General features: G+C 39.8%; 2 protein-coding genes across 5 annotated transcripts in view; one reads left to right on the top strand and one right to left on the bottom strand.

The window, feature by feature from the left end:
* The window catches only part of FIRRM (FIGNL1 interacting regulator of recombination and mitosis), a 50,392-nt gene extending 36,663 nt beyond the window's left edge, over window positions 1–13,729 (bottom strand). For all 4 annotated transcript variants that reach the window (XM_060396076.1, XM_012187251.5, XM_060396077.1 and 1 more), the window contains exons 1-7: window positions 13,559–13,729; window positions 8,052–8,091; window positions 6,775–6,863; window positions 5,288–5,392; window positions 4,648–4,788; window positions 3,720–3,885; window positions 812–896 (exon numbers count right to left, since the gene is read on the bottom strand). In XM_060396076.1, coding sequence (XP_060252059.1) covers window positions 812–896; window positions 3,720–3,885; window positions 4,648–4,788; window positions 5,288–5,392; window positions 6,775–6,863; window positions 8,052–8,091; window positions 13,559–13,669 — 737 coding nt within the window. In that variant the 5' untranslated portion in view covers window positions 13,670–13,729. The remainder of the gene's footprint in view (window positions 1–811; window positions 897–3,719; window positions 3,886–4,647; window positions 4,789–5,287; window positions 5,393–6,774; window positions 6,864–8,051; window positions 8,092–13,558) is intronic.
* A 149-nt stretch (window positions 13,730–13,878) lies between these two features.
* Window positions 13,879–22,382, top strand: METTL18 (methyltransferase 18, RPL3 N3(tau)-histidine). Its single transcript, XM_004013678.5, has 2 exons — window positions 13,879–13,976; window positions 17,492–22,382. Exon 2 carries the CDS (start codon window positions 17,704–17,706, stop codon window positions 18,823–18,825), a length of 1,122 nt encoding a protein of 373 aa, XP_004013727.1. The 5' UTR covers window positions 13,879–13,976; window positions 17,492–17,703; the 3' UTR covers window positions 18,826–22,382.
* Window positions 22,383–26,393: the final 4,011 nt, after the last annotated feature.

Here is a 26,393-nt window from a genome sequence, read left to right as displayed (position 1 = left end):
GTATTACACTGATCTTTAATGTTTTATGCATATGTATAAAGTAGAGGTTCTTAACCATTTTTATATCTCAGATATACTCCCTCCACCCTCAAGAATCGGATGAATGCTATGGACATTCTCCCTAGTAACCTCACACAATGTTCTAGTTAAAATTATAAATGGAATTAAACTCAACTCAAAAGCATATAATGAGGGGATTGTATTCAGCTCTAATGATAATTATTAACTTTCCTAAGCCTGGAAAAAGGATAGTTGATAGTTAAACACTAGTAGCAGTTGGCATGGAGAAGGCAATGGCACCCCACTCCAGTACTCTTGCCTGGAAAATCCCACGGACGGAGGAGCCTGGTAGGCTTAAGTCCATGGGGCTGCTGAGGGTCAGACACAACTGAGTGACTTCAGTTTCACTTTTCACTTTCATGCATTGGAGAAGGAAATGGCAACCCACTCCAGTGTTCTTGCCTGGAGAATCCCAGCCTGGTGGGCTGCAGTCTATGGGGTTGCACAGAGTCTGACACGACTGAAGTGACTTAGCAGCAGCAGTAGGCAAGTGGTTAAGACCCATGCCCTATTATTTCAGATGTACTAGCTAACTGAGTAGAACTTTTTTTTAATTTTAGAGATGGCAGGATAAAGAAGTAACATTTAGTTTGGGAGTTACATGTACAATATCTGGATTATCAGAGAGCAGTGTCAGTAAATATTACACGAACCCATACAAAATGTTTTAAATGCAATCTAAGAAAACTTACAAATAATTAAGACTTTGGATATGGAAAATATATTACAAAAAGTAAAAACAAAAACTTACTTAATTATAAATTTCCAAGTATTGGCATGAAATGCATGGTCCATACTGGAAATAACAGAGCAAATATCCAACAATGAATGAATAACTACAAGGAAAGAGAAAAGAACTCTTAGGACATTGAAATATTATATGGAGTGAGTTTAAAAATATCTAATGAATGATCTTAACATTTGTTAAAATAAGTAATATAGTTTTAAAAAATTACATCAAAATAATTAGTGAAAGTGTCACACTTTTGATTTAGAGTTTTTATAAAATATGGAAAATTAAGTTTGATGCTTATAGCTACTCTGTGACCTAAATAAAATGAAAAATGTTCAGTGGAATAAAATTTGTGCCCTATTATAACTGAAATCTGCAGATATTCTAATAAAAAATGATATATTGCTAAGGAAAGAAAACCTAACAAAGAAGAATCAAAACAAATTTGTACAGTACTTATTAAGGTTTCTACTCTGCCTGTAGTAGATAATTTGTAAAAGTAAGCACAATAAACCCCCTTTCTATGTCCACGAGCTTAGGCAGTTCCCTTCCACAGATCCCAGACATAGCCACATAACTTACTTTGGTCAAAAGGACAAAAATAAACGTTTAAGGCAAGCAAAGACTTTAAAGTGCCTGACTACGGGGGCCTACCCTCTCTTGCTGCTCTGACAACACCTGAGGCTATCAGCAGGTAGCTGATCCCAGGCTAACCTGCTGGATGATGGGGTACACATGGCTGACTCAGCACATTATTCCTCCCTCTGCTCACAACCACTCATGAGTAAGGTCAATGGCCACAAACACCCAGGTGAGCCAGTTACACCCTGTGAAGCAGAGAAATCCTGTCCCACCTCAGCCCAGCCTAAAAATACTAACTCAGAACTATGAATAAATGAAACAGTAATCGCTATATTTTTTTCATTTTGGGGGGGCTGTGCCACTCAGCTTGCAGGATTTTCAGTCCCTCACCAGGGACTGAACACAGGCCTTGACAATGACAGCCCCAAGTCCTAACCACTGGACCCCCAAGGAACTCCCTAGTAGTTGCTTCAATACAATGGATTTTGGGGTGGTTTTTCAGAGCAAAAGGTACCTTATAATACTGTACAAAACCAACTTACTCTCCTTATGCTGAAGTTATGAATGCAACCTTTGCCCTTATGGAGTATTGTTTCTTAAACTCTGGGACATGATGCATTTGGCAAGTGATGAAATTAATGAAGGAGCAATCAGCACTTTCTAACAATGAAATCGACTATAATAGAGTACATTATTTCATGTACAATAAATAAATGTAGTATACATATACACAAACACACATACATGCGTATTTATGTGTGTTTCAGGAAGGAATGAAAACTTTCTTACTATGAATTTATGGCTTAAAAATTCTGAAAGCTACTGCTTTAGAAGGTACAAGGCTGCACAGCTTTCTTTGCTAATCATTGTGGAGAAACAACCTACTTTGAACATTGACTAAATATATCAGTTCAGCTCAGTTGCTCAGCTGTCTCTGACTCTTTGCGACCCCATGGACTGCAGCACAGTCCATCACCAACTCCTGGAGCTTACTCAAACTCATGTCCATTGAGTCGGTGATGCCATCCAGCCATCTCATCCTCTGTCGTCATCCTCTGTCTTCTCCTCCCGCCTTCAATCTTTCCCAGCATCAGGGTCTTTTCAAATGAATCAGCTCTTTGCATCAGGTGGAGTTTCAGCTTCAGCATCAGTCCTTCCAATAAATATTCAGGACTGATTTCCTTTAGGATGGACTGCTTGGATCTCCTTGAAGTCCGAGACTCTCAAAAGTCTTCTCCAACACCACAGTTCAAAAGCATAAATTCTTCAGTGCTCAGCTTTCTTTATAGTCCAACTCTCACATCCATACATGACTACTGGAAAAACTATAGCTTTCACTAGACGGACCTTTGCTGGGAAAGTAATGTCTCTGCTTTTCAATATGCTGTCTAGGTTGATCATAGCTTTCTTTCCAAGGAGTAAGCGTCTTTTAATTTCATGGCTGCAATCACCTTCTGCAGTGATTTTGGAGCCCAAGAAAATAAAGTCTCTCACTGTTTCCACTGTTTCCCCATCTATTTGCCATGAAGTGATGGGACCAGATGCCATGATCTTTGTTTTCTGAATGTTGAGCTTTAAGCCAAGTTTCATAAAGAGGCTCTTTAGTTCTTCTTCACTTTCTGCCATAAGGGTGGTGTCATCTGCATGTCTGAGGTTACTGATATTTCTCCCAGCAAAGTTGATTCCAGCTTGTGCTTCATCCAGCCCAGCATTTCATATGATGTACTCTGCATATAAGTTAAATAAGTAGGGTAACAACATACAGCCTTGATGTACTCTTTTCCTATTTGGAACGAGTCTGCTATTCCATGTCCATTTCTAACTGTTGCTTCTTGACCTGCATACAGATTTCTCAGGAGGCAGGTAAGGTTGTCTGGTATTCCCATCTCTTGAAGACTTTTCGAGTTTGTTGTGATCCACACAGTCAAAGCCTTTGGTGTAGTCAATAAAGCAGTGGACATCACCAGATGGTCAATATAAAAATCAGATTGATTATATTCTTTGCAACCAAAGATGGAAAATCTCTATACAGTCAGCAAAAACAAGGCCAGGAGCTGACTGTGGCTCAGATCATGAACTCCTTATTGCCAAATTCAGACTTAATTGAAGAAAGTAGGGAAAATCACTAGCCTAAATATATAAATCTGTTAATGCATCAAATATCAACTCTACAAAACCTAAAAATCGAAAAGATTAAAAGTTTATTGGGTAGGATTTAAATTTTTTATACATTTAATATCATGAATCATTAATTAGAAACAATGATTGGGTTCAATAATTTAGTTGATGCATGGTTTATAATCAATATACATCACATACTAAGTAGTAAGTTTTCCTCACTCACCTACTACCATATTCAAAATATCATCATGCTCATCTATTAAAGGGTTCATGCACACCATATCCAGCAGTTCCATGAGCTGCTTCTGAAGAGAATAGGCTTCCTTAAAAAGAGCCTGCAGAAGGTCTGCGACTAGGTGTAGACGCCCAGAATAGACAGATTCACTATTCTGATCACAAAAAAATAACGAGAGGAAAAAAGCAAATCAGAGAATGCTCAGGAGCCAAATTTATTTTAACTCATTCTATCAGAGCTTATAAATTCAATATTTTTACTGAATGACATATTCATTAAAGAAATGCTTAATGAAATTTCATCGTATATAGTGTACTTTAAGAGATGCAAGCATGTATAAAATACAATCTCTGACTTCTAAGATCTTACAAATATAGAACAAAAAAGGAGATTAATAACATTAGGTCCATGGCATGACATTTTAGTACCCTATCACCAAAGAGAAGGATTAGGTAACTAGAGAGGTACATTCACCCAACAAATAGCATTATCAAAATTGCCTGTGACCCACAAATCTTAAGCCAGCTTTTCTGCTTTAAAGCTACCACAGGACTAAATAAAGGTCAAGGTCCATTTATAGGCACCTAATTGTTAAGGAATTCACCTGAGTCACCAGTGCCACAACAGAACTATTTCAGGATCCCTGTGACTCAACATGAATCCATATCACTTCTTTCCTTACCAAGAGGAAATAGAATAAGACAACAACAAGGAAACTGCAAGAGCCCCCTTTGTAAGATTTCTCTATAATTACTTATTTTGAAACATCTACATACATGCTGTTTGCTCTGTGGAAAAATCCAATGCAATAATATAGGATAAATGTAAGCTTATGAACAAACATAAACACTACCAACTCAGGCCCTTTGCTCATGGATTCTAGGCCATTTAAAGTGTACTTAGACCCATTACTCACCTTACAATGTACAAATGTACTTTTGATTACATGTAGGATAGAGGATGGAAGACTATGAATATTTTCTAGAATGACGGATTCCTGAGTGGCACAGACATGCTGAACACATCCAGTAAGAGCTCCTAATAGCTGTACCATTGTCTGGAAGTAAGGAAAGAAGTTTCACTCAGAACATATTTTCTGTGCATCTGAACTGTATACTAGGGATATAGCAATGAACAAAATGGACTCTCTGTTCCTCCTTACACATAACTTTAGTCTATCTGAATTACAAATATTAAAACTGGCTAGACATTTGGTTAAAAAAGGAAGTTGGCATACTAACCCACACATCAAAGTATACGGCAGGTGTTCTACACATATGCCTTGGAATTATAGATAGGGCATGATATCTTGATTATATTTGTCTTATACTAGTTTATTACTTGTCTAAACTTATACAAGTTTATTAAGATGTTTATTAAGCACGAAATTGTATAAAAATTCATTTATGCCTTCTGCAATATCTTCATATCTTTAATTCTATAAATTTAATTCTAGCATTGGGCTATTATATAAAGAGTATACAGCTAACATTAGTATAAAAATTCTCACACTCTTGAAGTTCTGCCCCACCCCCTTCCTAATATATTTGACATACTTGTAAAATATTTCTTAGAGTGCTCTGGATTTCTAAATTTTGGCTTGACAGTTCTCTGGCTTGACTGGTTAACTCATACATCATGTCATCAAATAATCTCACAGTCTGTGAAAACAAAGCAGGTCATAAACAGCAGTAATAGAAGTCACTAGAAAAGGAAAGACACACCGTTCAAAAAAAAATTGACTTGATTTTGCATTATTAATAGCCACAGGATATTGTCCAGTATAACAACTGTACCTAATAAAGTTAATAATGTGTGTGTATAGTATTTTTTGTATAGTGTTTCCACAATAAAATCTCTTTGAAAAATACAAAGTCTTCAACAAAAATTGATGTCTTCTATTTCTGTAATAACATCCATAAAGAGATCACTCAAAGCTCTGGTGTTGTAACAAAAGTGCTACTCTTACACTTATATAAATAAAAGATGATGCTCTTAACCAATCAACATCCATGTGAACATTAATCGGATATTTTCTGGTCGTGGTAATGAATCTGTGTTGAATTACCTATTTACTTGTTTTCTATCCAGTTTCCATTTTTGACCAACTCAAAACACCATTCCTAGATTAGAGACACAGTACGTGACCTCAGAACAAAGTGTTTTTGTCTGAAAAGTTAGCCAAATTAAGATCTAAAAAAGTTAAGTGGCCTAAACACTGCACTACAAGAACAATCATAGTTGACAACACACTGTAATTAAAGAGGGTACTGTTTCCCTTAGGCCTGTTAACACTCAATATCTCCTTTTCATCCACAGATTAGTTAGACTTTTTTTGGTATCAAGAACAAATTTTAAGAATCTTTTTAGAGAACTGAGTGAATGAGTAAAAGGAGGTTTGATAACTATTTGCTTCAAAACTACACAAAGTCCATTCCAATAAGAGAGAAGTTATTACAAAAAAAAGTCTCATTTTGTCAGCAAAGTACCTTTAGTTCTCATAATAATAAAAAAAAAAGTAATGACACTGCTTTTCAGAGAAAAGGTATACCACATATATCTAAAAGGTAGCTATGCAGTCGTAAATTTGATGCTTCCTCTTAATTTACTTGATTTTACCGATATTCTAGACATTTTTATTCTAAGGCTACTTTGATAAATTCTGGCTTCATTTTTCCAGACAATGAAATTTAACAATTATTAATAAACTGTACAGAGAAGATACAAAAAGAGACTTAACTAACTTCATCATCCATCCTAATTTTCAATGAATAGCTTTAAAAATTATAAGAGTATTTAAAATTAACTACAAATAATAAAAATGCAATTAGTAAAAAATCCATACTCTCTGAAAACATAAGTTGTTTATTCACATAACAGTCACACTAACACCATTATATTCTCACATGAAATCATTTTTAACTGTTTTATTTGTATTTCAAGCATATGATACATTAAGAAATTAAGAATAAATGTCCTAAAACTGAGGCTAGATTTTACTAGCCTTGAAAACATGTATATTAAGATAATAATAGTACTATACCTTTGGCAGCACTTGTGAAAAGAAAGTCTGTTCCAATGTCAGGTGGTTCATATGAGGTAAAAACATTTCCACAATAATTTTCAGAATTTCTATAAAAGAAAATAGTAATATATTTTGTAACAATATTAAGTCACATCAGCCAACAAGATTACTTTCCATTCCCAATGCAAGCATATGTAAGTACTACCAACCAAAAGCTTTGAACAGTTTCAAAATGCCATAGTCTATGTAGGGAAACTATTAACAATTAAATAACCTGAAATAATACCAAAATTAGAAAAAAAAAAAACCAAACAAACAAAAACGTATATGTCCAGTAATTGAGGATCAGTTAATGGATGAGGTCCATCTACTGAATAGGATCTATGATCATTAAAACATTTGTTAGAGATTATGTAAAATTATGATAAAATGTCCGCAATACTTTAAGCTAAAATGAAAAGAGTTTCAAGTGGTATAATTCTGATTTATATATATATAAACATGTATATACAAAAAATAATACACAGATAAACTAGCAGGAATATACAGAATCAAGATGAGGATGTCTTATGCCAAAATCTGAAATAGTTCAGATTCATAATTGTTTCATTATTCTGTTTTTCTGCATGTTAACAAATTTTCTATACTGAATGTGCATAACTGTTAACCTCAGGATAAAAAAATAAATGTGACTTAAAAAAAATTAGACTCCATATGCCCATACACAGCACATAGGTTCAAGATGGTAAGCAAATATTCCACAATCAAGTGAAACGTAAATAGAAAAGAACTCTAAACTAGAAAGGATAGTCTTAATTCTCTACTTCTCCTAAGTAAATAAGTAAATAACATCAAGTAAGAATAATGAAGACAGATGAAGATAAAGTCAACTTTTCCAAATAACAAATTAGTCATGCCCAAACAATCAGCTTTTTGTAACTTAGAAAGTTATTTTCTAACTGACACTACACGAACAAACAGGTTGAGGGTTATTCAGTAGGCTGCAAATTATGTTTTTTATAGGTCTAACCAGCTTAACAACTAATATTTAAAATGTACATTGTGCTTATCACACGTTATCAAATGGAATACTTTTGGTATCTATGCAGACTGAAATTTAAAACTTAATACTATAATTTGAGGTAATTGGTCATTTTAACTAACTGAAGATTACAAAAGTTGTAACCCTACAATAGGAAGAATAAATGTAAAAGGAATATGAAACTGTATTGAGATGTGGGACTCAAGTTTTAATGACATCAAAGCTATCATACAATTAAGACAATTTTACTTACGAATATGCTCGATCCAACTGTCAGAATGCTGATACATAGAGTAAAAAAATTAAGGGAGATACTAGTATTATAGTATTAAGATGTTAAATATCACAGTAATCCAACTCTACGCCTCGACCAGTAACGCTGAAGAAGCTGAAGTTGAATGGTTCTATGAAGACCTCTACAAGACCTTCCAGAATTAACACTCAAAAAAGATGTCCTTTTCATTACAGGGGACTGGAATGCAAAAGTAGGAAGTCAAGAAACACCTGGAGTAACAGGCAAATTTGGCCTTGGAGTACAGAATGAAGCAGGGCAAAGGCTAATAGAGTTCTGCCGAGAGAATGCACTGGTCATAGCAAACACCCTCTTCAACAAAACAAGAGAAGCCTCCACACATGGACATCACCAGATGGTCAACACCAAAATCAGACTGAATATATTCCTTGCAACCAAAGATGGAGAAGCTCTATACAGTTAGCAAAAACAAGACTGGGAGCTGATTGTGGCTCAGATCATGAACAACTCATTGCCAAATTCAGACTGAAATTGAAGAAAGTATGGAAAACAACTAGACCATTCAGGTGACCTAAATCAAATCCCTAACAATTATACAGTGGAAGTGAGAAATAGATTTAAGGGACTAGATTTGATAGACAGAGTGCCTGATGAACTATGGACTGAGGTTCACGATACTGTACAGGAGACAGGGATCAAGACCATCACCAAGAAAAAGAAATGCAAAAAAGCAAAATGGCTGTCTGAGGAGGCCTTACAAATAGCTATGAAGAGAAGAGAAGAGAAGCAAAAAGCAAAGGAGAAAAGGAAAGATATATCCATTTGAATGCAGCATTCCAAATACCAAGGAGCAATAAGATAACCTTCCCCAGTGATCAGTGCAAAGAAATATAGGAAAACAATAGAATGGGAAAGACTAGAGATCCTAAGAAAATTAAAGATACCAAGGGAACATCTCATGCAAAGATGGGCTCAATAAAGTACAGAAATGGTATGGAGCTAACAGAAGCAGAAGATATTAAGAAGAGGTGGCAAGAATACGCAGAAGAACTGTACAAAAAAGATCTTCACGACTCAGATGATCACGATGGTGTGATCACTCACCTAGAGCCAGACATCCTGGAATGTGAAGTCAAGTGGGCCTTAGGAAGCATCACTACGAACAAAGCTAGTGGAGGTGATAGCATTCCAGTGGAACTATTTCAAATCCTGAAAGATGATGCTGTGAAAGTGCTGCACTCAATATGCCAGCACATTTGGAAAACTCAGCAGTGGCCACAGGACTAGAAAAGGTTAGTTTTTATTCCAACCCCAAAGAAAGGCAAAGTCAAAGAATGCTCAAACTACTGCACAATTGCACTTATCTCACATGCCAATAAAGTAATGCTCAAAATTCTCCAAGCCAGGCTTCAACAATATGTGAACCGTGAACTTCCAGATGTTCAAGCTGGGTTTAGAAAAGGAACGAGAGATTGTCAACATCCGCTGGATCATTGAAAATGCAAGAGAGTTCCAGAAAACAAACTATTTCTGCTTTATTGACTATGCCAAAGCCTTTGACTGTGTGGATTACAATAAACTGTGGAAAATTCTCAAAGAGATGGGAATACCAGACCACCTGACCTGCCTCTTGAGAAATCTGTATGCACGTGAGGAAGCAACAGTTAGAACTGGACATGGAACAACAGACTGATTCCAAATGGGAAAAGGAGTAAGTCAAGGCTGTAGATCGTCACCCTGCCTATTTAACTTATATGCAGAGTACATCATGAGAAATGCTTGGGTGGAAGAAGCACAAGCTGGAATCAAGATTGCCGGGAGAAATATCAATAACCTCAGATATGCTGATGACACCACCCTTATGGCAGAAAGTGAAGAACTAAAGAGCCTCTTGATGAAAGTGAAAGAGGAGAATGAAAAAGCTGGCTTAACTCAACATTAAGAAAACTAAGATCATAGCATCTGGTCCCATCACTTCATGGCAAACAGATGGAGAAACAGTGTAAATGGTGACAGACTTTATTTTTGGGGGCTCGAAAATCACTGCAGATGGTGATTGCAGCCATGAATTTAAAAGATGCTTACTCCTTGGAAGGAAAAGTTATGACCAACCTAGATAGCACATTAAAAAGCAGAGACATTATTTTCCAACAAGGTCTGTCTAGTCAAGGCTATGGTTTTTCCAGCAGTCATGTATGGATGTGAAAGTCGGACTATAAAGAAAGCTGAACGCCAAAGAATTGATGCTTTTGAACTGTGGTGTTGGAGAAGACTCTTGAGAGTCCCGTGGACTGCAAGGAGATCCAACCAGTCTCTCCTAAAGGAAATCAGTCCAATGAATGTTCATTGGAAGGACAGATGTTGAAGCTGAAACTCCAAAGTTTGGCCACCTGATGTGAAGAGCTAACTCATTTGAAAAGACCCTGATACTGGGAAAGATTCAAGGCAGGAGGAGAAGGGGACGACAGAGAATGAGATGGTTAGATAGCATCACTGACTCAATGGACATGAGTTTGAGTAAACTCCAGTTGTTGTTGATGGACAAGGAGGCCTGGTGTACTGCAGTCCATGGGGTCACAGAGTTGGACACGACTGAACTGAACTGAGTAAGATATTCACTACTGAGAATAGATTTTCAAAGACCTTTCTTGAAGTTTAAGCAATGATAGTAAGAGACTAAAATTAGACTCAAATTACCGGCTTAATTTTGCTTTTAAAAAAGTAATGCTAATTAGGCTAACAAACAATAGGATGAAAATACTTTAAGTATTTTCAAAACACTCAAGGATAAACTTATCTCTTCAAACTATATGTAATTATGACATATTTCTGACAGATGAGAATACAATCCATAATCATGGTTTCTGCAACAAATTTATTTCTCCTTAGCACTTCTATAGTACTGTATCTACATCTGTCACTGATCATTTTCTACTTTCTTTTCATGTTATTAGCCTATCTATCTTATCACTTTATCAGACTGAAACTCTTCTGCACATAGGAGCTTACAAATACGTGATAATAAACTATCCTATGTGCACTGTAAAAGTTAACAGTAATAACATTATTAACTACACACTTTCAAACCATTAAGAATTGTTAGAAAGTTTTTACTGTAAAAATAATATAAGAATTATTAAAGCATGTGTCAATCAGCAAAATTAAAAAAACACAACCCCATCGCAGTAATATAAGAAGTCATTCTTCTTCTGAAATCTTACTTTGAAATCTTACTTACATATCTTACAGCAGCAATCAAAATGAGGTATGGTCATTAACTCATTTTAGTTCAGTAGAACTAATTTAGTTCAGGGCAGAATCTGCCTCATGCATAAATTTTAGAAAAGGTAAAAAAAAAAAATTTTTACCTCTTCCAAAATTTAAACTTCGTTATGATTATGCAGACATGCAGGGAAAGACTGAAAAATAACATGTAAAATGCAAGAGACAAAAATAATGTTTGGGTGACAGAACTGTGGATTTATAGAAAATTTCTTTCATTTGTTGAAAAGTGCTGTAGTAAAACCAAAAGCTGAAAAACGAAATTATATAATGAGACGTCAGGCCATTTTAAGACATGACAAAGTTTTTTAGCCCTTCACTGAATGCTTACCATGTGCCAGGAACTATTCTAAGTGCTGGAGACAATGCAGTGAAAACAAAATTCCTGCCTTTATGAACTTCACAGTATAGTGAGGAAAAGCAAAAAGGAAACGAAGTCAACAATATAATTTCTATTACCGATCTGACTGCTCTTTAGAAAACTGAACAGAGCAATGCGTTAAGTATTACTGACTGAGTTTGGGGAAACCACCTAAAACTGAAGACTCTGAAAAGGGCTTACCTGAGCAGGTCACATTTGAGCTGAAACCTGAATAATGAGACCTACCAAAGCCTGGGAGAAGAGCTACATGGAACATCAACAAACATGAAGATCCTAAGGTAGGTGAGCTTCATGTAGCTCTGGTTAGAATGTAGTGAGCTAAGTGGGAGAGGACAAGGCTTAGAACGTGAGGAGACTTGAAAGTAAAAGTTTAGATTTTATTCCTAATTTGTTAAGAAGCCCTTGTGGTAAGGGGTGCCTTAAAAAGGAAATTACATGTTTTTCAATATGAACTGTTTTCGGAGAGATTGTAAAAGGACATGAGTAGAAGCAAGAGAACTATTAACTACAGCCCAGATGAGAGGTTATGGGGGTTTGGAGCAGTGACAGGAAACGGGGATGATGGATTCAAAATATAGTCTGAGGGCAGAAATGAAAGAACTTGATTAAAGGTTTTGGCTTGTGAAACCGTTTAAGAAGCCTAGGGGTTTCAGTTCTTTCGAATTTTGAGATGAAACTTAAAATTCCATCAAAAGAACAGGATTTGGTTCTTCTGAATTTTGAGATGAAAACCAGGAGGGAATGCTGACTTTGGGGGGGGTGGGCAGGAATAAAAATATTTACTTTCAATTACTGAAATCCCCTATAAGCTTGAGGGGGGAAAGAGGAACCATGTTCTTTGTTCCCCCTAAGCCTAACACCCTGCCTGCTATGAAGTTTTTGAGGAGAAGGATGGCTATTTGCTGCAGAAATCAAAAATCTTTTAGGACAGAAATTCCATATCTGCACAATAATTAAGAAAGGGTTTTGGCACTAAAGTGGGATTTTGCCAGTGTCCAGGTGAATGATTTCTTTGTGACAGTAATATCTACATTTGGCTTTATCTGTGTGCAGTGCTCAGAATTTCTCAAGCGAAGGTCTTGTTTTTGAGTGCAGTTTTATGTTTAAGTTTTCTGTGCTCCAAGCTGTTTAAAAACAAAAAAAAAAGTTACCCTTTAACATGAAGGCCTGGGCCTCCACATACATTTACAACCAAAAAGGGATTCAGCTACTAAACGGTCTGCACCTGAACAAAGGAGTCATTAAGTACCTCAAACGCAGCACATGAAACCCAATTAGTAAACGAAGCAACTCCTCACCAGCAATAAAACAAGAGGTTTGAAAACCGGACGAGAATAACATTTGAATTTGCTTAACATCTTTTACACACCGGGCACCATGGCAGAACTACGTCCTTTAATTCGATTCTACCACCCATTTTAGAGATGAGCGCTCGGAGTATCTCGGTCTCCACTCCTTCTTCCAGAGTCGGCTCACCTTACAGCTCAAGGCTAAGTTCCTGTCTCCCCCGCTCTCCACCAGGCAAAAGTCATCACACTTAACTGCACGTACAGAGCAACTTGAAGGCCCAGAGGAGTGGAAGAAAACGGCATATCCACTGCCGAAAACCATTGGAAGAACACCCGAGAGCCCTCCCAATGCCAAAGCCAAGCGTAACTTTGGCCTCAGCACCCACGGCTCTCGCTCGCCCTTCATTTCCTCGCTTACTCATCTCACTGTCAACAAAGAGAGGAGAAAGTTGAAGTCGCATGGACCCAACAAGGCCCGCAACGCGTTAGATGAGACAGAAGGTTGGAGACCGGCCCCACAGCCCTCTCCAGGTGGAAATGACAATAAAGGATATAAGGAGCCGAGGCAGGACAGACGGCAATTCCCGGCGGCATAGTTCCTCCGGCCAGCTACTTATTTCTTCCAGTGGAACCGCGCTCGCCGGGACAGCGCGTTCCTGAGACATGCTTTCGTCCAGCACCAAAGCTTCAAAACACTCCCGCCAGAGCCAAGACCGGAAACTCCCAACGTCCCGGCAGGCCTTGCGAACAAAAACCATAGAGAGGAAGGGCGCCGCTTTCCTTGGTGAGCCCGGGCCCCACATGACTGGGAAGAAAGCCGGGCTTGTCTGGCCGTGGGAGGACTCGATTCACTGGTGCACGTTTCCGGTCTGGCGAATCTGGCCGGAGTTCTCCGCCAGGTGAATCGGGAGTCCGACGAGCATCTCCAAGTTTGGATCGCTGTCAACGTTGCTTTGAGACGCTGTGGGAAAGGTGAGGGCCGAGAGTCCCCAGATTTACAACCTTCCATCCCATGGGGCTTTTTGGTTGCACATTTGGGGTTGGGTTTGACCTGGGCACGCGGCCAGGAATGACTGCAAGTCCCGCGGTGAAGTGGGATAGAAACAGACGCCTTCCTACCCGCTTAATGTGTTGACCCTACTCTGTACATCTTGTGTAATGGGGCTAGAGACCCACCTGTCAGAGTTGGTGTGCAGATTGAACTCATGGTATATATTAAGTGTCTAACACAGTAGATACAGAGAAGACCCTCTTGATTAAGTTGCTTCCATTTTCGACGGGCCTCTCCACGCGGTTCAGTACCCTTATTTTGTGTCAAGCTAATCTTTACTAATTACTCCAGAGTTACCTCACTCCCAGTATGCTTAGGGCTGCTGATCTCGGCTAAATGTTTGTAGTTAGGTCATTTGGATGAATTTACACACATCAGCATACCTGTGCATGTTTTTAAAGGGATGCTCATTCAGCAAAATACAGTCCTGAAGTCCTGTTACTTGAAACGGTAACAGAAGTGAAAGGTTGTTGTTGAATCACAATGCCGGATTCTTGGCCCCCGGAGGAGAAGAATTCAATCAGGGGCCAGAGACGAGGCTTGATTGCTCAGAGCTTTTGTGTAATAAAGTTTTATTAAAGCATAAAGGAGATAGAGAAAGCTTCTGACATAGGCATCAGAAGGGGGCAGAAAGAGTACCCCCCTCTGCTAGTCTTCAGCTGGATGTTATATAGTCACTGAAAGTGAAGTCGCTCAGTCGTGTCTGACTCTTTGCGACCCCATGGACTGTAACCTACCAGGCTCCTCCATCCATGGGATTCTCCAGGCAAGAATACTGGAGTGGGTTGCTATTTCCTTCTCCAGGGGATCTTCCTGACCCAGGGATTGAACCTGGGTCTCCCAGCTTGCAGGCAGACGCTTTTACCTCTGAGCCACCAGGGGAAAGGAATGTCTCAAAACTCAGAATGGCACCAGGCCCCTCACCCATAAGATGCATTTTGGGATAAGCTTGGCACCAAATGGTTTATCTTGGTCCATAAAATGATTAACTTGAATCTTGAAGAAGGGCAGATCATCATACAAATAGTTTCATTTACATAGATTAGAGGAACAATATCTGAGTATAACATACTGGTTTATCAAGTAGGTTCTGAGCCAAAAGGCAGAACTGACTTGAAGACAGAGTTTGGGATAAATGAGTAGTACATTAGCATAGCTTAAGATAAATATTTCCATAAGAAAAAGGCATTGGTTATCTCTAGGTTTGAGAGTAGTTAACTTCAGGTGAAACTAGGTGTCATAGCAACACAGAATTTTAAGAGAAACCTCCTTTTAAATTTGTATAGAGAAAGAAAAACTATCGCTAGTTTGTTTCCTCCTGCCGCTTAAGAGAGAGAAAAATGTCTGACACTTGCAAACTATTTCCTCTGTTTGGAGACCCCTGGCCTTCCTGCCTGTTACCCTCTCAGACTGAAGAAATTCTGGCAGTTTAAGAGTTTAAATATTATATGTTTGGGCAGGGCCGTGACAATCGCTAAGCTGAATCATTTTCTGCCCGAGAATTTTGGACTGTATTGTTTTTAATTGTTGCTGCTGCTGCTGGTCTTTTATTTGTTTTTAGAGTTTATTATCTTCAGCTTTTGAACCCTGAAGGCTGTGTGTGTTTCCAAATCTGTCTCCCTCTCTCTCCACAGCTTTCATAGAAAAGCTGTTGGTGGGGGAGGGTGGAATGTTTCAGTTCAGTTTAGTTCAGTCTCTCAGTCGTGTCCAACTCTGCAACCCCATGAATTGCAGCACGCCAGGCCTCTCTGTCCATCACCAATTCCCGGAGTTCACTCAAACTCACGTCCATCGAGTCGGTGATGCCATCCAGCCATCTCATCCTCTGTCGTCCCCTTCTCCTCCTGCCCCCAATCCCTCCCAGCATCAGAGTCTTTTCCAGTGAGTAAACTCTTCACGTGAGGTGGCCGGAGTACTGGAGTTTCAGCTTTAGCATCTTTCCTTCCAAAGAACACCCAAGACTGATCTCCTTTAGAATGGACTGGTTGGATCTCCTTGCAGTCCAAGGGACTCTCAAGAGTCTTCTCTGACATCACAGTTCAAAAGCATCAATTCTTCGGCACTCAGCTTTCTTCACAGTCCAACTCTCACATCGATACATGACCACTGGAAAAACCATAGCCTTGACTAGACGGACCTTCGTTGGCAAAGTAATGTCTCTGCTTTTCAATATGCTATCTAGGTTGATCATAACTTTCCTTCCAACGAGTAAGCATCTTTTAATTTCATGGCTGCAATCAGCATCTGCAGTGATTTTGGAGCCCCAAGAAATAAAGTCTGACACTGTTTTCCACTGTTTCCCCATCTATTTGCCATGAAGTGATGGGACCAGATGCCATGATCTTTGTTTTCTGAATGTGGAGCTTTAAGCCAACTTTTTCACTCTCCTCTTTCACTTTCATCAAGAGGCTTTTTAGTTCCTCTTCAGTTTCTGCCATAAGGGTGGTGTCATCTGCATATCTGAGGTTTATGATATTTCTCCCGGCCATCTTGATTCCAGCTTGTGCTTCTTCCAGCCCAGCGTTTCTCGTGATTTGCATATAAGTTAAATAAGCAGGGTGACAATATACAGCCTTGATGTACTTCTCTTCCTATTGGAATCAGTCTGTTGTTCCATGTCCAGTTCTAACTGTTGCTTCCTGACCTACATACAAGTTTCTCAAGAGGCAGGTCAGGTGCTCTGGTATTCCCATCTCTCAGAATTTTCCACAGTTCATTGTGATCCACACAATCAAAGGTGTTGGCATAGTCAATAAAGCAGAAATAGATGTTTTTCTGGAACTCTCTTGCTTTTGTGATGATCCACTGCATGTTGGCAATTTGATCTCTGGTTCCTCTGCCTTTTCTAAAACCAGCTTGAACATCTTTAAGTTCATGGTTCACATATTGCTGAAGCCTGGCTTGGAGAATTTTGAGCATTACTTTACTAGTGTGTGAGATGAGTGCAATTGTGCAGTAGTTTGAACATTCTTTGGCATTGCCTTTCCTTGGGATTGGAATGAAAACTGACCTTTTGAAAACTAGTCAATCTAATCACATGGACCACAGCCTTGTCTAACTCAGTGAAATTAAACCATGCCATGTGAGGCCACCCAAGACGGACAGGTCATGGTGGAGAGGTCTGACAGACTGGTCCACCGGAGCAGGGAATGGCAAACCACTTCAGTATTCTTGCCTTGAGAACCCCATGTACAGTATGAAAAGGCAAAATGATAGGACACTGAAAGAGGAACTCCCCAGGTCGGTAGATGCCCAATATGCTACTGGAGATCAGTGGAGAAATAATTCCAGAAAGAATAAAGGGATGGAGCCAAAGCAAAAACAATACCCAGTTGTGAATGTGACTAGTGATAGAAACAAGGTCCGATGCTGTAAAGAACAATTTAAATGAAATGTGTCACTTTGCTTCTTAATAACATTTTTTTTTTTTCTCTAGAGCTGCACTGAAAGAAGAGCAAAGACCTCTTAAAAATCATTTGGAAATAGCTCTGAATATTTGTAACTGTATAAGCAGCTAAGGAGAAATAGACCTTCAGCAGAACTAACAGAATAATTAATTGAAGCAGGTTTACATGTGTGTCCTCAGTTCTCTCCAGAAGTTGAAGAAGCTTCCTTAGAGTTTAACGGTTGTGTGCATTTTATGAGAGAATGACTTTTCAATTTAATTTCACTATAGAAGACCATCTGGAAGATGAATTAACATCTCTTGGAGATGGAGCTTTGGCCCTACATTCCTCACAAGAGTCTTCAGTCTCAGAAAGACAAAAAGGTACACACAGAGACAAAAAACATTCCACAGAACAATCTGACTTGCTGCAGGACCATTTGTGGGAACATAAGTCAGAGAGAAATGAGGCTCCCTCTCAAGACCCAGACAGCTCATTCGCTGCAGCTAACAGTTCAAGTAACTTGGAACCACACGAGGAAAAGCCCTGCTTGAGAGTTGCCAAAGAGCATGCTATGCCTAAAGATTTAAAGAAAGTGTTAGAAAATAAAGTCACAGAAACAGTACCAGGTCTCCAACACGTTAACATATCAATAATGAAAACCACCTTGTTGAAAGAGAACTTCCCTGGAGAAAACATCATTTCAAAAAGCTTTTCTTCTCACTCTGACCTGATTTCAGGTGTTTATGAAGGAGGCTTGAAAATCTGGGAGTGTACCTTTGACCTCCTGGCATATTTGACAAAGGCCAAAGTGAAATTTGCTGGGAAAAAAGTGTTGGATCTTGGTTGTGGATCAGGGTTGCTGGGTATAATGGCACTCAAGGGAGGTGCCAAAGAAGTTCATTTTCAAGATTATAACAGTGTGGTGATTGATGAAGTAACCTTACCTAATGTAGTGGCCAACTCCACTTTGGAAGATGAAGAAAATGATGTAAATAAACCAGATGTGAAAAGACTCAGGAGATCAACAGTAGCACAAGAGCTATGTAAATGCCGCTTCTTTTCAGGGGAGTGGTCTGAGTTTTGTAAGCTTGTACTGAGCAGTGAAAAACTCTTTGAAAAATATGATCTCATTCTTACCTCAGAAACTATTTACAATCCAGATTATTATGGTCCTTTGCACCAAACATTCCTTAGATTGTTAGATAAAAATGGACGGGTGCTTTTGGCCAGCAAAGTACATTATTTTGGTGTGGGTGGAGGTACTCATCTCTTTCAGAAGTTTGTAGAAGAAAGGAATGTATTTGAGGCTAGAACACTTGAAATAATCGATGAAGGACTAAAGAGGTGCCTAATTGAAATGACTTTTAAGTACCCCAGTTAATGTCCACTGAGTGTCCTAAGTGAAATAGAATAACCAAAACCTTAATTTGAATTATTTCTGATTTCTATTATTTTATTTCTGAAATTATTATGTTTGTTTAATTTTGTTTAGCCAAATAAGAGACCAACTATATACAACACTTTACTTGCTAGGTGAGACTGAGAGAGTGTTTCTGAAGAGATTTGAAGAGATTTCCTAGGAAGTCATTTTGTGAGAAAGTTTTCTGTTTTCCACTTTCATTCTATTTAACCTTTCTACCACCTTTGGCATATAAATTTGCCATTTCTTACATCATGTTTGAATTTCTTCCCAGTCTTTGTCTGTTTCTGTTCCCATGGAGTGCCTGGTCAGTCACCATGCTGTTCACTTTAAAGGCATGCATGCGTGCTAAGTTGCTTCAGTCATGTCCAACTCTTTGTGACCCCATGAACTGTAGCCTGCAAGACTCCTCTGTCCTTGAGGTTCTCCAGGCAAAAATCCTGGAGTGCGTTGCCATGCCCTCCTTCAGGGGATCTTCCTGACCCAAGGATCAAACCCCCATCTCTTATCTTTCCTGCTTTGGCAGGTGAGTTCTTTACAACTAGAGCCATCTGGGAAGCCCAAAGGTGTACATATGCATTAATAAATGGTTCTGAACCTAAATATTAGAATGGAGGTGTTAAGTAACTAGGAAGAGGTTTTAGGCTTTTAAAATATTGATTTATATAACAAGAATCAGAATGCTGAGCAGTTGAATTCACACTGAAATGGAAGAAATAAAGGGGAATCATGATAGTATAAAAGTGATACAGAAAGCTTACAGTGCTTGTAGCCCTTTTGTAGCCAAGTAAGTAGGAGATCCTAGGGTCTTGGTAGGAAAAAGAATAGGAAACAAAATTTCAGACTCTTAAGGAGTAAACATTCTTCATTCTTTAAGTAATAGGGAAGAGAAGAAGAGATAAAGTATTTTTTATTTTAATGCAAAATTTTTTACACTTAATGTACCTGAAATTGGAATCTACCTTACTGTTTATAACTGCAATGCTAGAGATCCAGGTTCGATCTCTGGGTCAAGAAGATCCCCCGGAAAAGGGAATGGCAATCCACTTCAGTGTTCTTACCTGGAGAATTCCATGGGTAGAGGAGCCTGGCAGGCTACACTCCTTGGGGTAACAAAGGGTCATACATGACTCAGCGACTAACATTTCATTTTTCAACCTTACTATCTATTGTGCAACTGGCAGCATTTTTTGTCTTTCTTGGAGGTAACTAAAATAATGGTACAACCCGGATTCAATGAAATGTGATAGATTAGGCAGCTTGTCTACTTCTTGCTGAATATTTATAATCTTACAAGGTATATATCATCCGTATTTTAATAATGATCATAATAGCTAACAGTTTTCAGCATTTGCTATATGCAGGATAGAAGGGATTTACATACACTGACATTTAATATTCATAACAGCCCTGAATTACAATTACTGTCTCCATTTTATATATAAGTTGACACTCAAGAAGGTAATTTGATCCTTATCACAGTCCTCATATTCAGAACCTGAATCTGAACTAAAGTCTTTTTTAAAAGGTGGTGAAGATTTACTCTTCACCACCCCAGTGCTCTTAACAGTGCCTTACAATGCCAAATATTTTAGGACCCTTTTATTATTCTGAAATGAAAGCCACAGTTAAACTTATTTACATGCATGTTTAGTCACTTCAGTCGTGTCCAACTCTTTGCCACCCCCTGGACTGTAGCCTGCTAGGGTCCTCTGTCCATGTGATTTGCGAGAACACACATGGGCTGTGTTTTTATTTTATTCTCCAGAAGATCTATCCAACCCAGGGATAGAATCTGCATCTCTTAATGTCTTCTGCTTTGGCAGGTAGATTCTTTACCACTAGTGCCACCTGGGAAGCCCCAACTTATTTACATACATCACTAGAAGAATTTTTTTTGTAGTCATAATTTTTCCAGTAGTCATGTATGGATGTGAGAGTTGGACTATAGAGAAAGCTGAGCGCCAAAGAATTGATGCTTTTGAACTGTGGTGTTGGAGAAGACTCTTGAGGGTCCCTTGGACTGCAAGGAGATATAACCAGTCCATCCTAAAGGAGATCAGTCCTGAATATTCATTGGAAGGACTGATGCTGAAGCTGAAGCTCCCATACTTCAGCCACCTGATGCAAAGAACTGACTCACTGGTAAACACCCTGATGCTGGGAAAGATTGAAGGCAGGAGGAGAGGGGACGACAGGATGAGATGGTTGGATGGCATCACCGACTCAATGGACATGAATCTGAGGAAGCTCCGGGAGTTGGTGATGGACAGGGTAGCCTGGTGTGCTGCAGTCCATGGGGTCGCAAAGAGTCAGAGACAACTGAGCAACTCAACTGAAACAAATCCTTAATGTATTTATCACATGTATATATATATGTGTGCATATATACATGTATAAACCTACAATATGAAGGAAGTCATTTATAAACACATAATTTGTGTTCCTTCAGGTAAATGCACAGGTGCTGCTGCTGCTAAGTCACTTCAGTCGTGTCCGACTGTGCGACCCCATAGACAGCAGCCCACCAGGCTCCACCGCCCCTGGGCTTCTCCAGGCAAGAACACTGCAGTGGGTTGCCATTTCCTTCTCCCATGCATGAAAGTGAAAAAAACTAAAGTCACTCAGTCGTGTCCAACCCTCAGCGACCCCATGGACTGCAGCCTTCCAGGCTCCTCCTCCCATGGGATTTTCCAGGCAAGAGTACTGGAGTGGGGTGCCATTACCTTCTCCGAATGCACAGGTATAGCTGCTGAGAAAATATGTAGTAGTAAGATGTTTGTATTTAAGATATGATTACTGTCAGTGTCACAGCTACAACTCCAGACCCACCTACTGGATAAGGCAGGATAGCCCTGACAGCACGTTTGGCTATTTGAGGAGGTACAAAGCATTAGATAGAGTCCCATGACAATGGTCAGCATCAGTGATTTTGAGACAAACAGATATCTTTCAGTTCTCTGTGATGAATTAGACACCCAAAGAGGTGTCATCCAGGAGGCTTCTCCAGAAGTAGAAGAGACACGGCCCTGAACAGGGGCTCAGGGAACAATTTCAGCCCCAAGGGAGGCGGACCTAGTGAAAACAGCAGGAGTCAAAACAGAAGCCCAGTCCTGGGAACTAGATAATCCTGGGCATTAAAGATAATTCTGGAGGTGACCGCTGATCAGGAGCACATCTACCTAAGATAGCTAGCAGCAAAAGAGACTAGAGATAAAATTATGGCTATAAATCCAAGAGAAGGATGCATAGCATAGTACACTTTGTCATGTAAATAGTTGAATCATTTAAAGAAGCATCTATTAATATGTCAAGACAATGAGCTTTGGAGTTCGGTACTTGGGTTAAAATTCAGTTTCCCCGACTAGAGAGCAGGGTTTGTACTAGTATCTCTCTAAGAGAAATCTTTTTAAAAATCATAGTGAATATTGGGAAACTTTCAGGGAGTTTGGAGTTTTAGAGCATGAACCACCCATTCTTGTATTGGTGCCTTACAATAAATGCTGCACTTAACCACATGCACACAAATCAACATGATTACTATGGATAAATGGAAATTATTATGGTCATGAATTCTCATAGTACTTAGTCACCCTGTTTTCTCAGTCAAGTAGGAAGCCTTATTCACTTTTGTTAAAAATTGGGTTTGAGACTTTACAGTTTACAAATCCCAGTTCAGAACCTGGAGAAATGAATAGATTTAAGAACTTTCACTGCCCAAGGCCAACCCTCATTCTCTCCCTCCACAACCCTGCCCCCTACTTTACCTTCAGTTTCTAAGTTGTCTTTTGTTTTGAATGCTTTGGCATTAAGAGCATTAAGCATGAAGAAGAATGGATCTTGGAAACCTGTTTCTAAAAACTCAGTCACATGCAAGTTGTGTTCTGCCTTCAGTTCAGTTCAGTGGCTCAGTCATGTCCGACTCTTTGCGACCCCATGAACTGCAGCACGCCAGGCCTCCCTGTCCATCACCAACTCCCAGAATCCACCCAAATCCATGTCCATTGAGTCAATGAAGCCATCCAACCATCTCATCCTCTGTCATCCCCTTCTCTAGCTGCCCTCAATCTTTCCCAGCATCAGGGTCTTTTCAAATGAGTCAGCTCTTTGCATCAGGTGGGCCAAAGTATTGGAGTTTCAGCTTCAACATCAGTCCTACCAATGAACACCCAGGACTCATCTCCTTTAAGATGGATTGGTTGGATGTCCTTGCAGTCCAAGGGACTCTCAAGAGTCTTCTCCAACACCACAGTTCAAAAGCATCAGTTCTTCGGCACTCAGCTTTCTTTATAGTCCAACTCTCACATCCATACATGACCACTGAAAAAACCATAGCCTTGACTAGAAGGACCTTTGTTGACAAAGTAAATTTCCCATTTGTCAGATTGCCTCTGCCCTTAGCTTCCTTTCTACTGCCCCACAGAGGCTCCCTGCCAGTAGCTCAGAAATTGGGGAGGGTTGAGGAGGAGGCTGTCTCCCTGCAGACCCGGAGCTGACACACTGCCTTTGTCAAACGCAGTCGCCAATGACATGTGTGCTGTTCTGTCCTCAGGGGAGGTGGGTCAGATGGGGTCAGCTGCTCAGCTAGCAGGTACTTCTTAGTACCATCCATAGTGTTTTATTCAGGTTTTATTAGAGCTTCAGTTCAATTCAGTCGCTCAGTCGTGTCTGACTATGCGACCCCATGAATTGCAACATGCCAGGGCCTCCCTGTCCATCACCAACTCCCAGAGTGCACTCAAACTCAACGTCCATCGAGTCGGTGATGCCATCCAGCCACCTCATCCTCTGTCGTCCTCTTCTCCTCCTGCCCCCAATCCCTCCCAGCATCAGAGTCTTTTCCAATGGGTCAACTCTTCACATGAGGTGGCCAAAGTACTGAGGTTTCAGTTTCAGCATCATTCCTTCCAATGAACACCCAGGACTGATCTCCTTTAGAATAGACTGGTTGGATCTCCTTGCAGTCCAAGAGACTCTCAAGAGTCTTCTCCAACAAGACAGTTCAAAAATATCAACTCTTTGGTGCTCAGCTTTCTTCACAGTCCAACTCTCACATCCATACATGACTACTGGAAAAACCATAGCCTTGACTAGACGGACCTTTGTTGTCAAAGTAATGTCTCTGCTTTTCAATATGCTATCTAGGTTGGTCATAACATTCCTTCCAAGGAGGAAGCGTCTTTTAATTTCATGGCTGCAATCACCATCTGCAGTGATTTTGGAGCCCCCCAAAATAAAGTCTGACACTGTTTCCTCTGTTTCCCCATCTATTTGCCATGAAGTGATGGGACCAGATGCCATGATCTTCATTTTCTGAATGTTGAGCTTTAAGCCAACTTTTTCACTCTCCTCTTTCACTTTCATCAAGAGGCTTTTTAGTTCCTCTTCACTTTCTGCCATAAGAGTGGTGCCATCTGCATATCTGAGGTTACTGATATTTCTCCTGGCAATCTTGATTCCAGCTTGTGCTTCTTCCAGCCCAGCATTTCTCATGATGTACTCTGCATATAAGTTACATAGGAGTTTAATGAATAGCTATTTGAATAAAAAGAAATTACAAGAAACCTGTGTGACAACATAACCTTGATTCTTTGCTTACACCCTAGCCAGAATTTCCTGAACTTCTCATCCTATGTTATGGTTGCACTGAATTTGCCGATATTAAATTTTTCTTTGGTTAAGTGCAATTCAAAATTACCATCATAACTTGAGTGCAGCCCAGCAGAGAAAATTCTCTGTGCTATAAAGTCATCCTCACAATCTTAAGGGATTTTGAACTCAGATAACCTTTAAAAGTAACTTCATCCTCTATACAGGAAGTTGTCAAAGTGCTTTTTCAGGAGAAGGAGTAATACTTAAAAGCATAGCCCTCCAGGTCAGATTCAGAGCTACTCAGGTTGCAAGGCAGAACATAGCTGGCATGTGACTAAGTTTTTAGCAACAGATTTCCAAGATGCATTCTTCTTCATCCTTCATGCTCCACAATGTCAAAGCATCCAAAAAGGACGACTCTTATCCCTTATAGAACAAGGTAAGTGACCAGAGTTGTTATGATCTTTTAAAAGATTCAGTAGCGCCTTTTGTAGTAGAATCGGATGTACTGGGTGTCTTGGAACCCAAAGTGCTGTGGGCCATGCTGCTGCTAGACTGTGGTGCCTTTGTGTAAACAAAAAGACACTCTACCCTCCAGGCAGGCTTCCCAGATAGTGCAAGTTTTAAAGAACCTGGGTGCCAACGCAGGAGACATAACAGGCACAGGTTTGACCCCTGGGTCGGAAAGACCCCCTAGAGGAAGGCATGGCGACTCACTCCGGTATTCTTGGCTGGAAAATCCCATGGACTGAGGAGCCTGGCAGGCTACAGTCCATAGGGTCACAAGGAGTTGGACAAAACTGAAGCGACTTTGCATGCCCTCCAGGCAGATTCAGCCTCAGGTTGAGAACAGAACTGGCAAGTGGAATAAGGCTGTTTTCAGCTCCATGTGCCCCTTAACACTTTTTAGTGGCCCTGCGCTTTAGCCTTATAAACTTCCACAACTTCCTGACTCATAAAGGATTGGAAAATGGGCAATAAACTGATGAACACCAAGAGAATCAGGTAACATCCACTAAATACAGGAAGTGAGGAACTGTCAGAGACAGTGCTTTTCTTTTCTTTTATCAAGGTGATTTACAGCCTTCTGTCAGGGGCAACCAGCACAGTTTGATGGCATTAAGGTCTTAGGGATCTAACTGTGCAGCAGGTGAACTCACAGGAAATGTTTGAACAGGTGATGAGCTGCCGAGACAAGAATTCCCATGTGATCTCCCCCTGCACACTGGACACTGCACCAGAGGTTGTCAACATGAGCAATGAAGGCAGACAGCGACTGAAACCTGTCCATATCACCCCATCCAGGAGTGTTAGAGGTTCCGTGGCGGGCTCAGCTGCACAATTCTGAAAGCCTCCTAACACAGCATATCCAGTTAGCCATATAGCATGAGTGTAGCTCTAGCAATTTTCTTACTCTGCTCTAAAATTCAGCAGGTCCCCACCAGCAAGATTCAACTCCTGGTCCCAATATGATGAACAGCAGTCATTCAACCAGCCTGATCATATTTCACATTTGAGACTACAAAGAAATCAATGCCCCTGGACCTGCCAAGAACAAACCCACCCACTGTGAGAAAATTAGTCAAAGAGATAAATAGAAAAATGTATCATCCTCATTCAGTTAATGGAAATCTGAAGTAGACAAGGCCAAGACTTGACAGCATTCTTTAGGGGTGTCTAAAATTTTCTAGAACTCAAAGCTCTTGTAGGTCTTTGCTGTTCTAAGCTAATCATTTCTTGCTATAAACTTGACTCTGAACTTGTTTTTAATAGCCTGAAAAAAGTGTTTGGGCTGGGGAGCAATTTTTAGGAAAGATTTTGTATAAAAAAGTAGAATAGAGAACTTCCCTAATGGCCCAGTGGTCAAGAATGTGCCTTCCAACGCAGGGGACATGGTTGGATCCCTTTTCCGCAAATGGATATCCCACATGCCCTGG

Source organism: Ovis aries, chromosome 12, assembly GCF_016772045.2.
Source record: "Ovis aries strain OAR_USU_Benz2616 breed Rambouillet chromosome 12, ARS-UI_Ramb_v3.0, whole genome shotgun sequence".
Classification (NCBI taxonomy): Eukaryota; Metazoa; Chordata; class Mammalia; order Artiodactyla; family Bovidae; genus Ovis; species Ovis aries.
Note: the sequence above shows the minus strand (reverse complement) of the source record. Positions and strands in the feature narration are given on the sequence as shown.

Bases quoted from the DNA above. Each gene is read 5' to 3' on its own strand.
- METTL18 (XM_004013678.5), top strand. From the start codon at position 17,704: ATGACTTTTCAATTTAATTTCACTATAGAAGACCATCTGGAAGATGAA.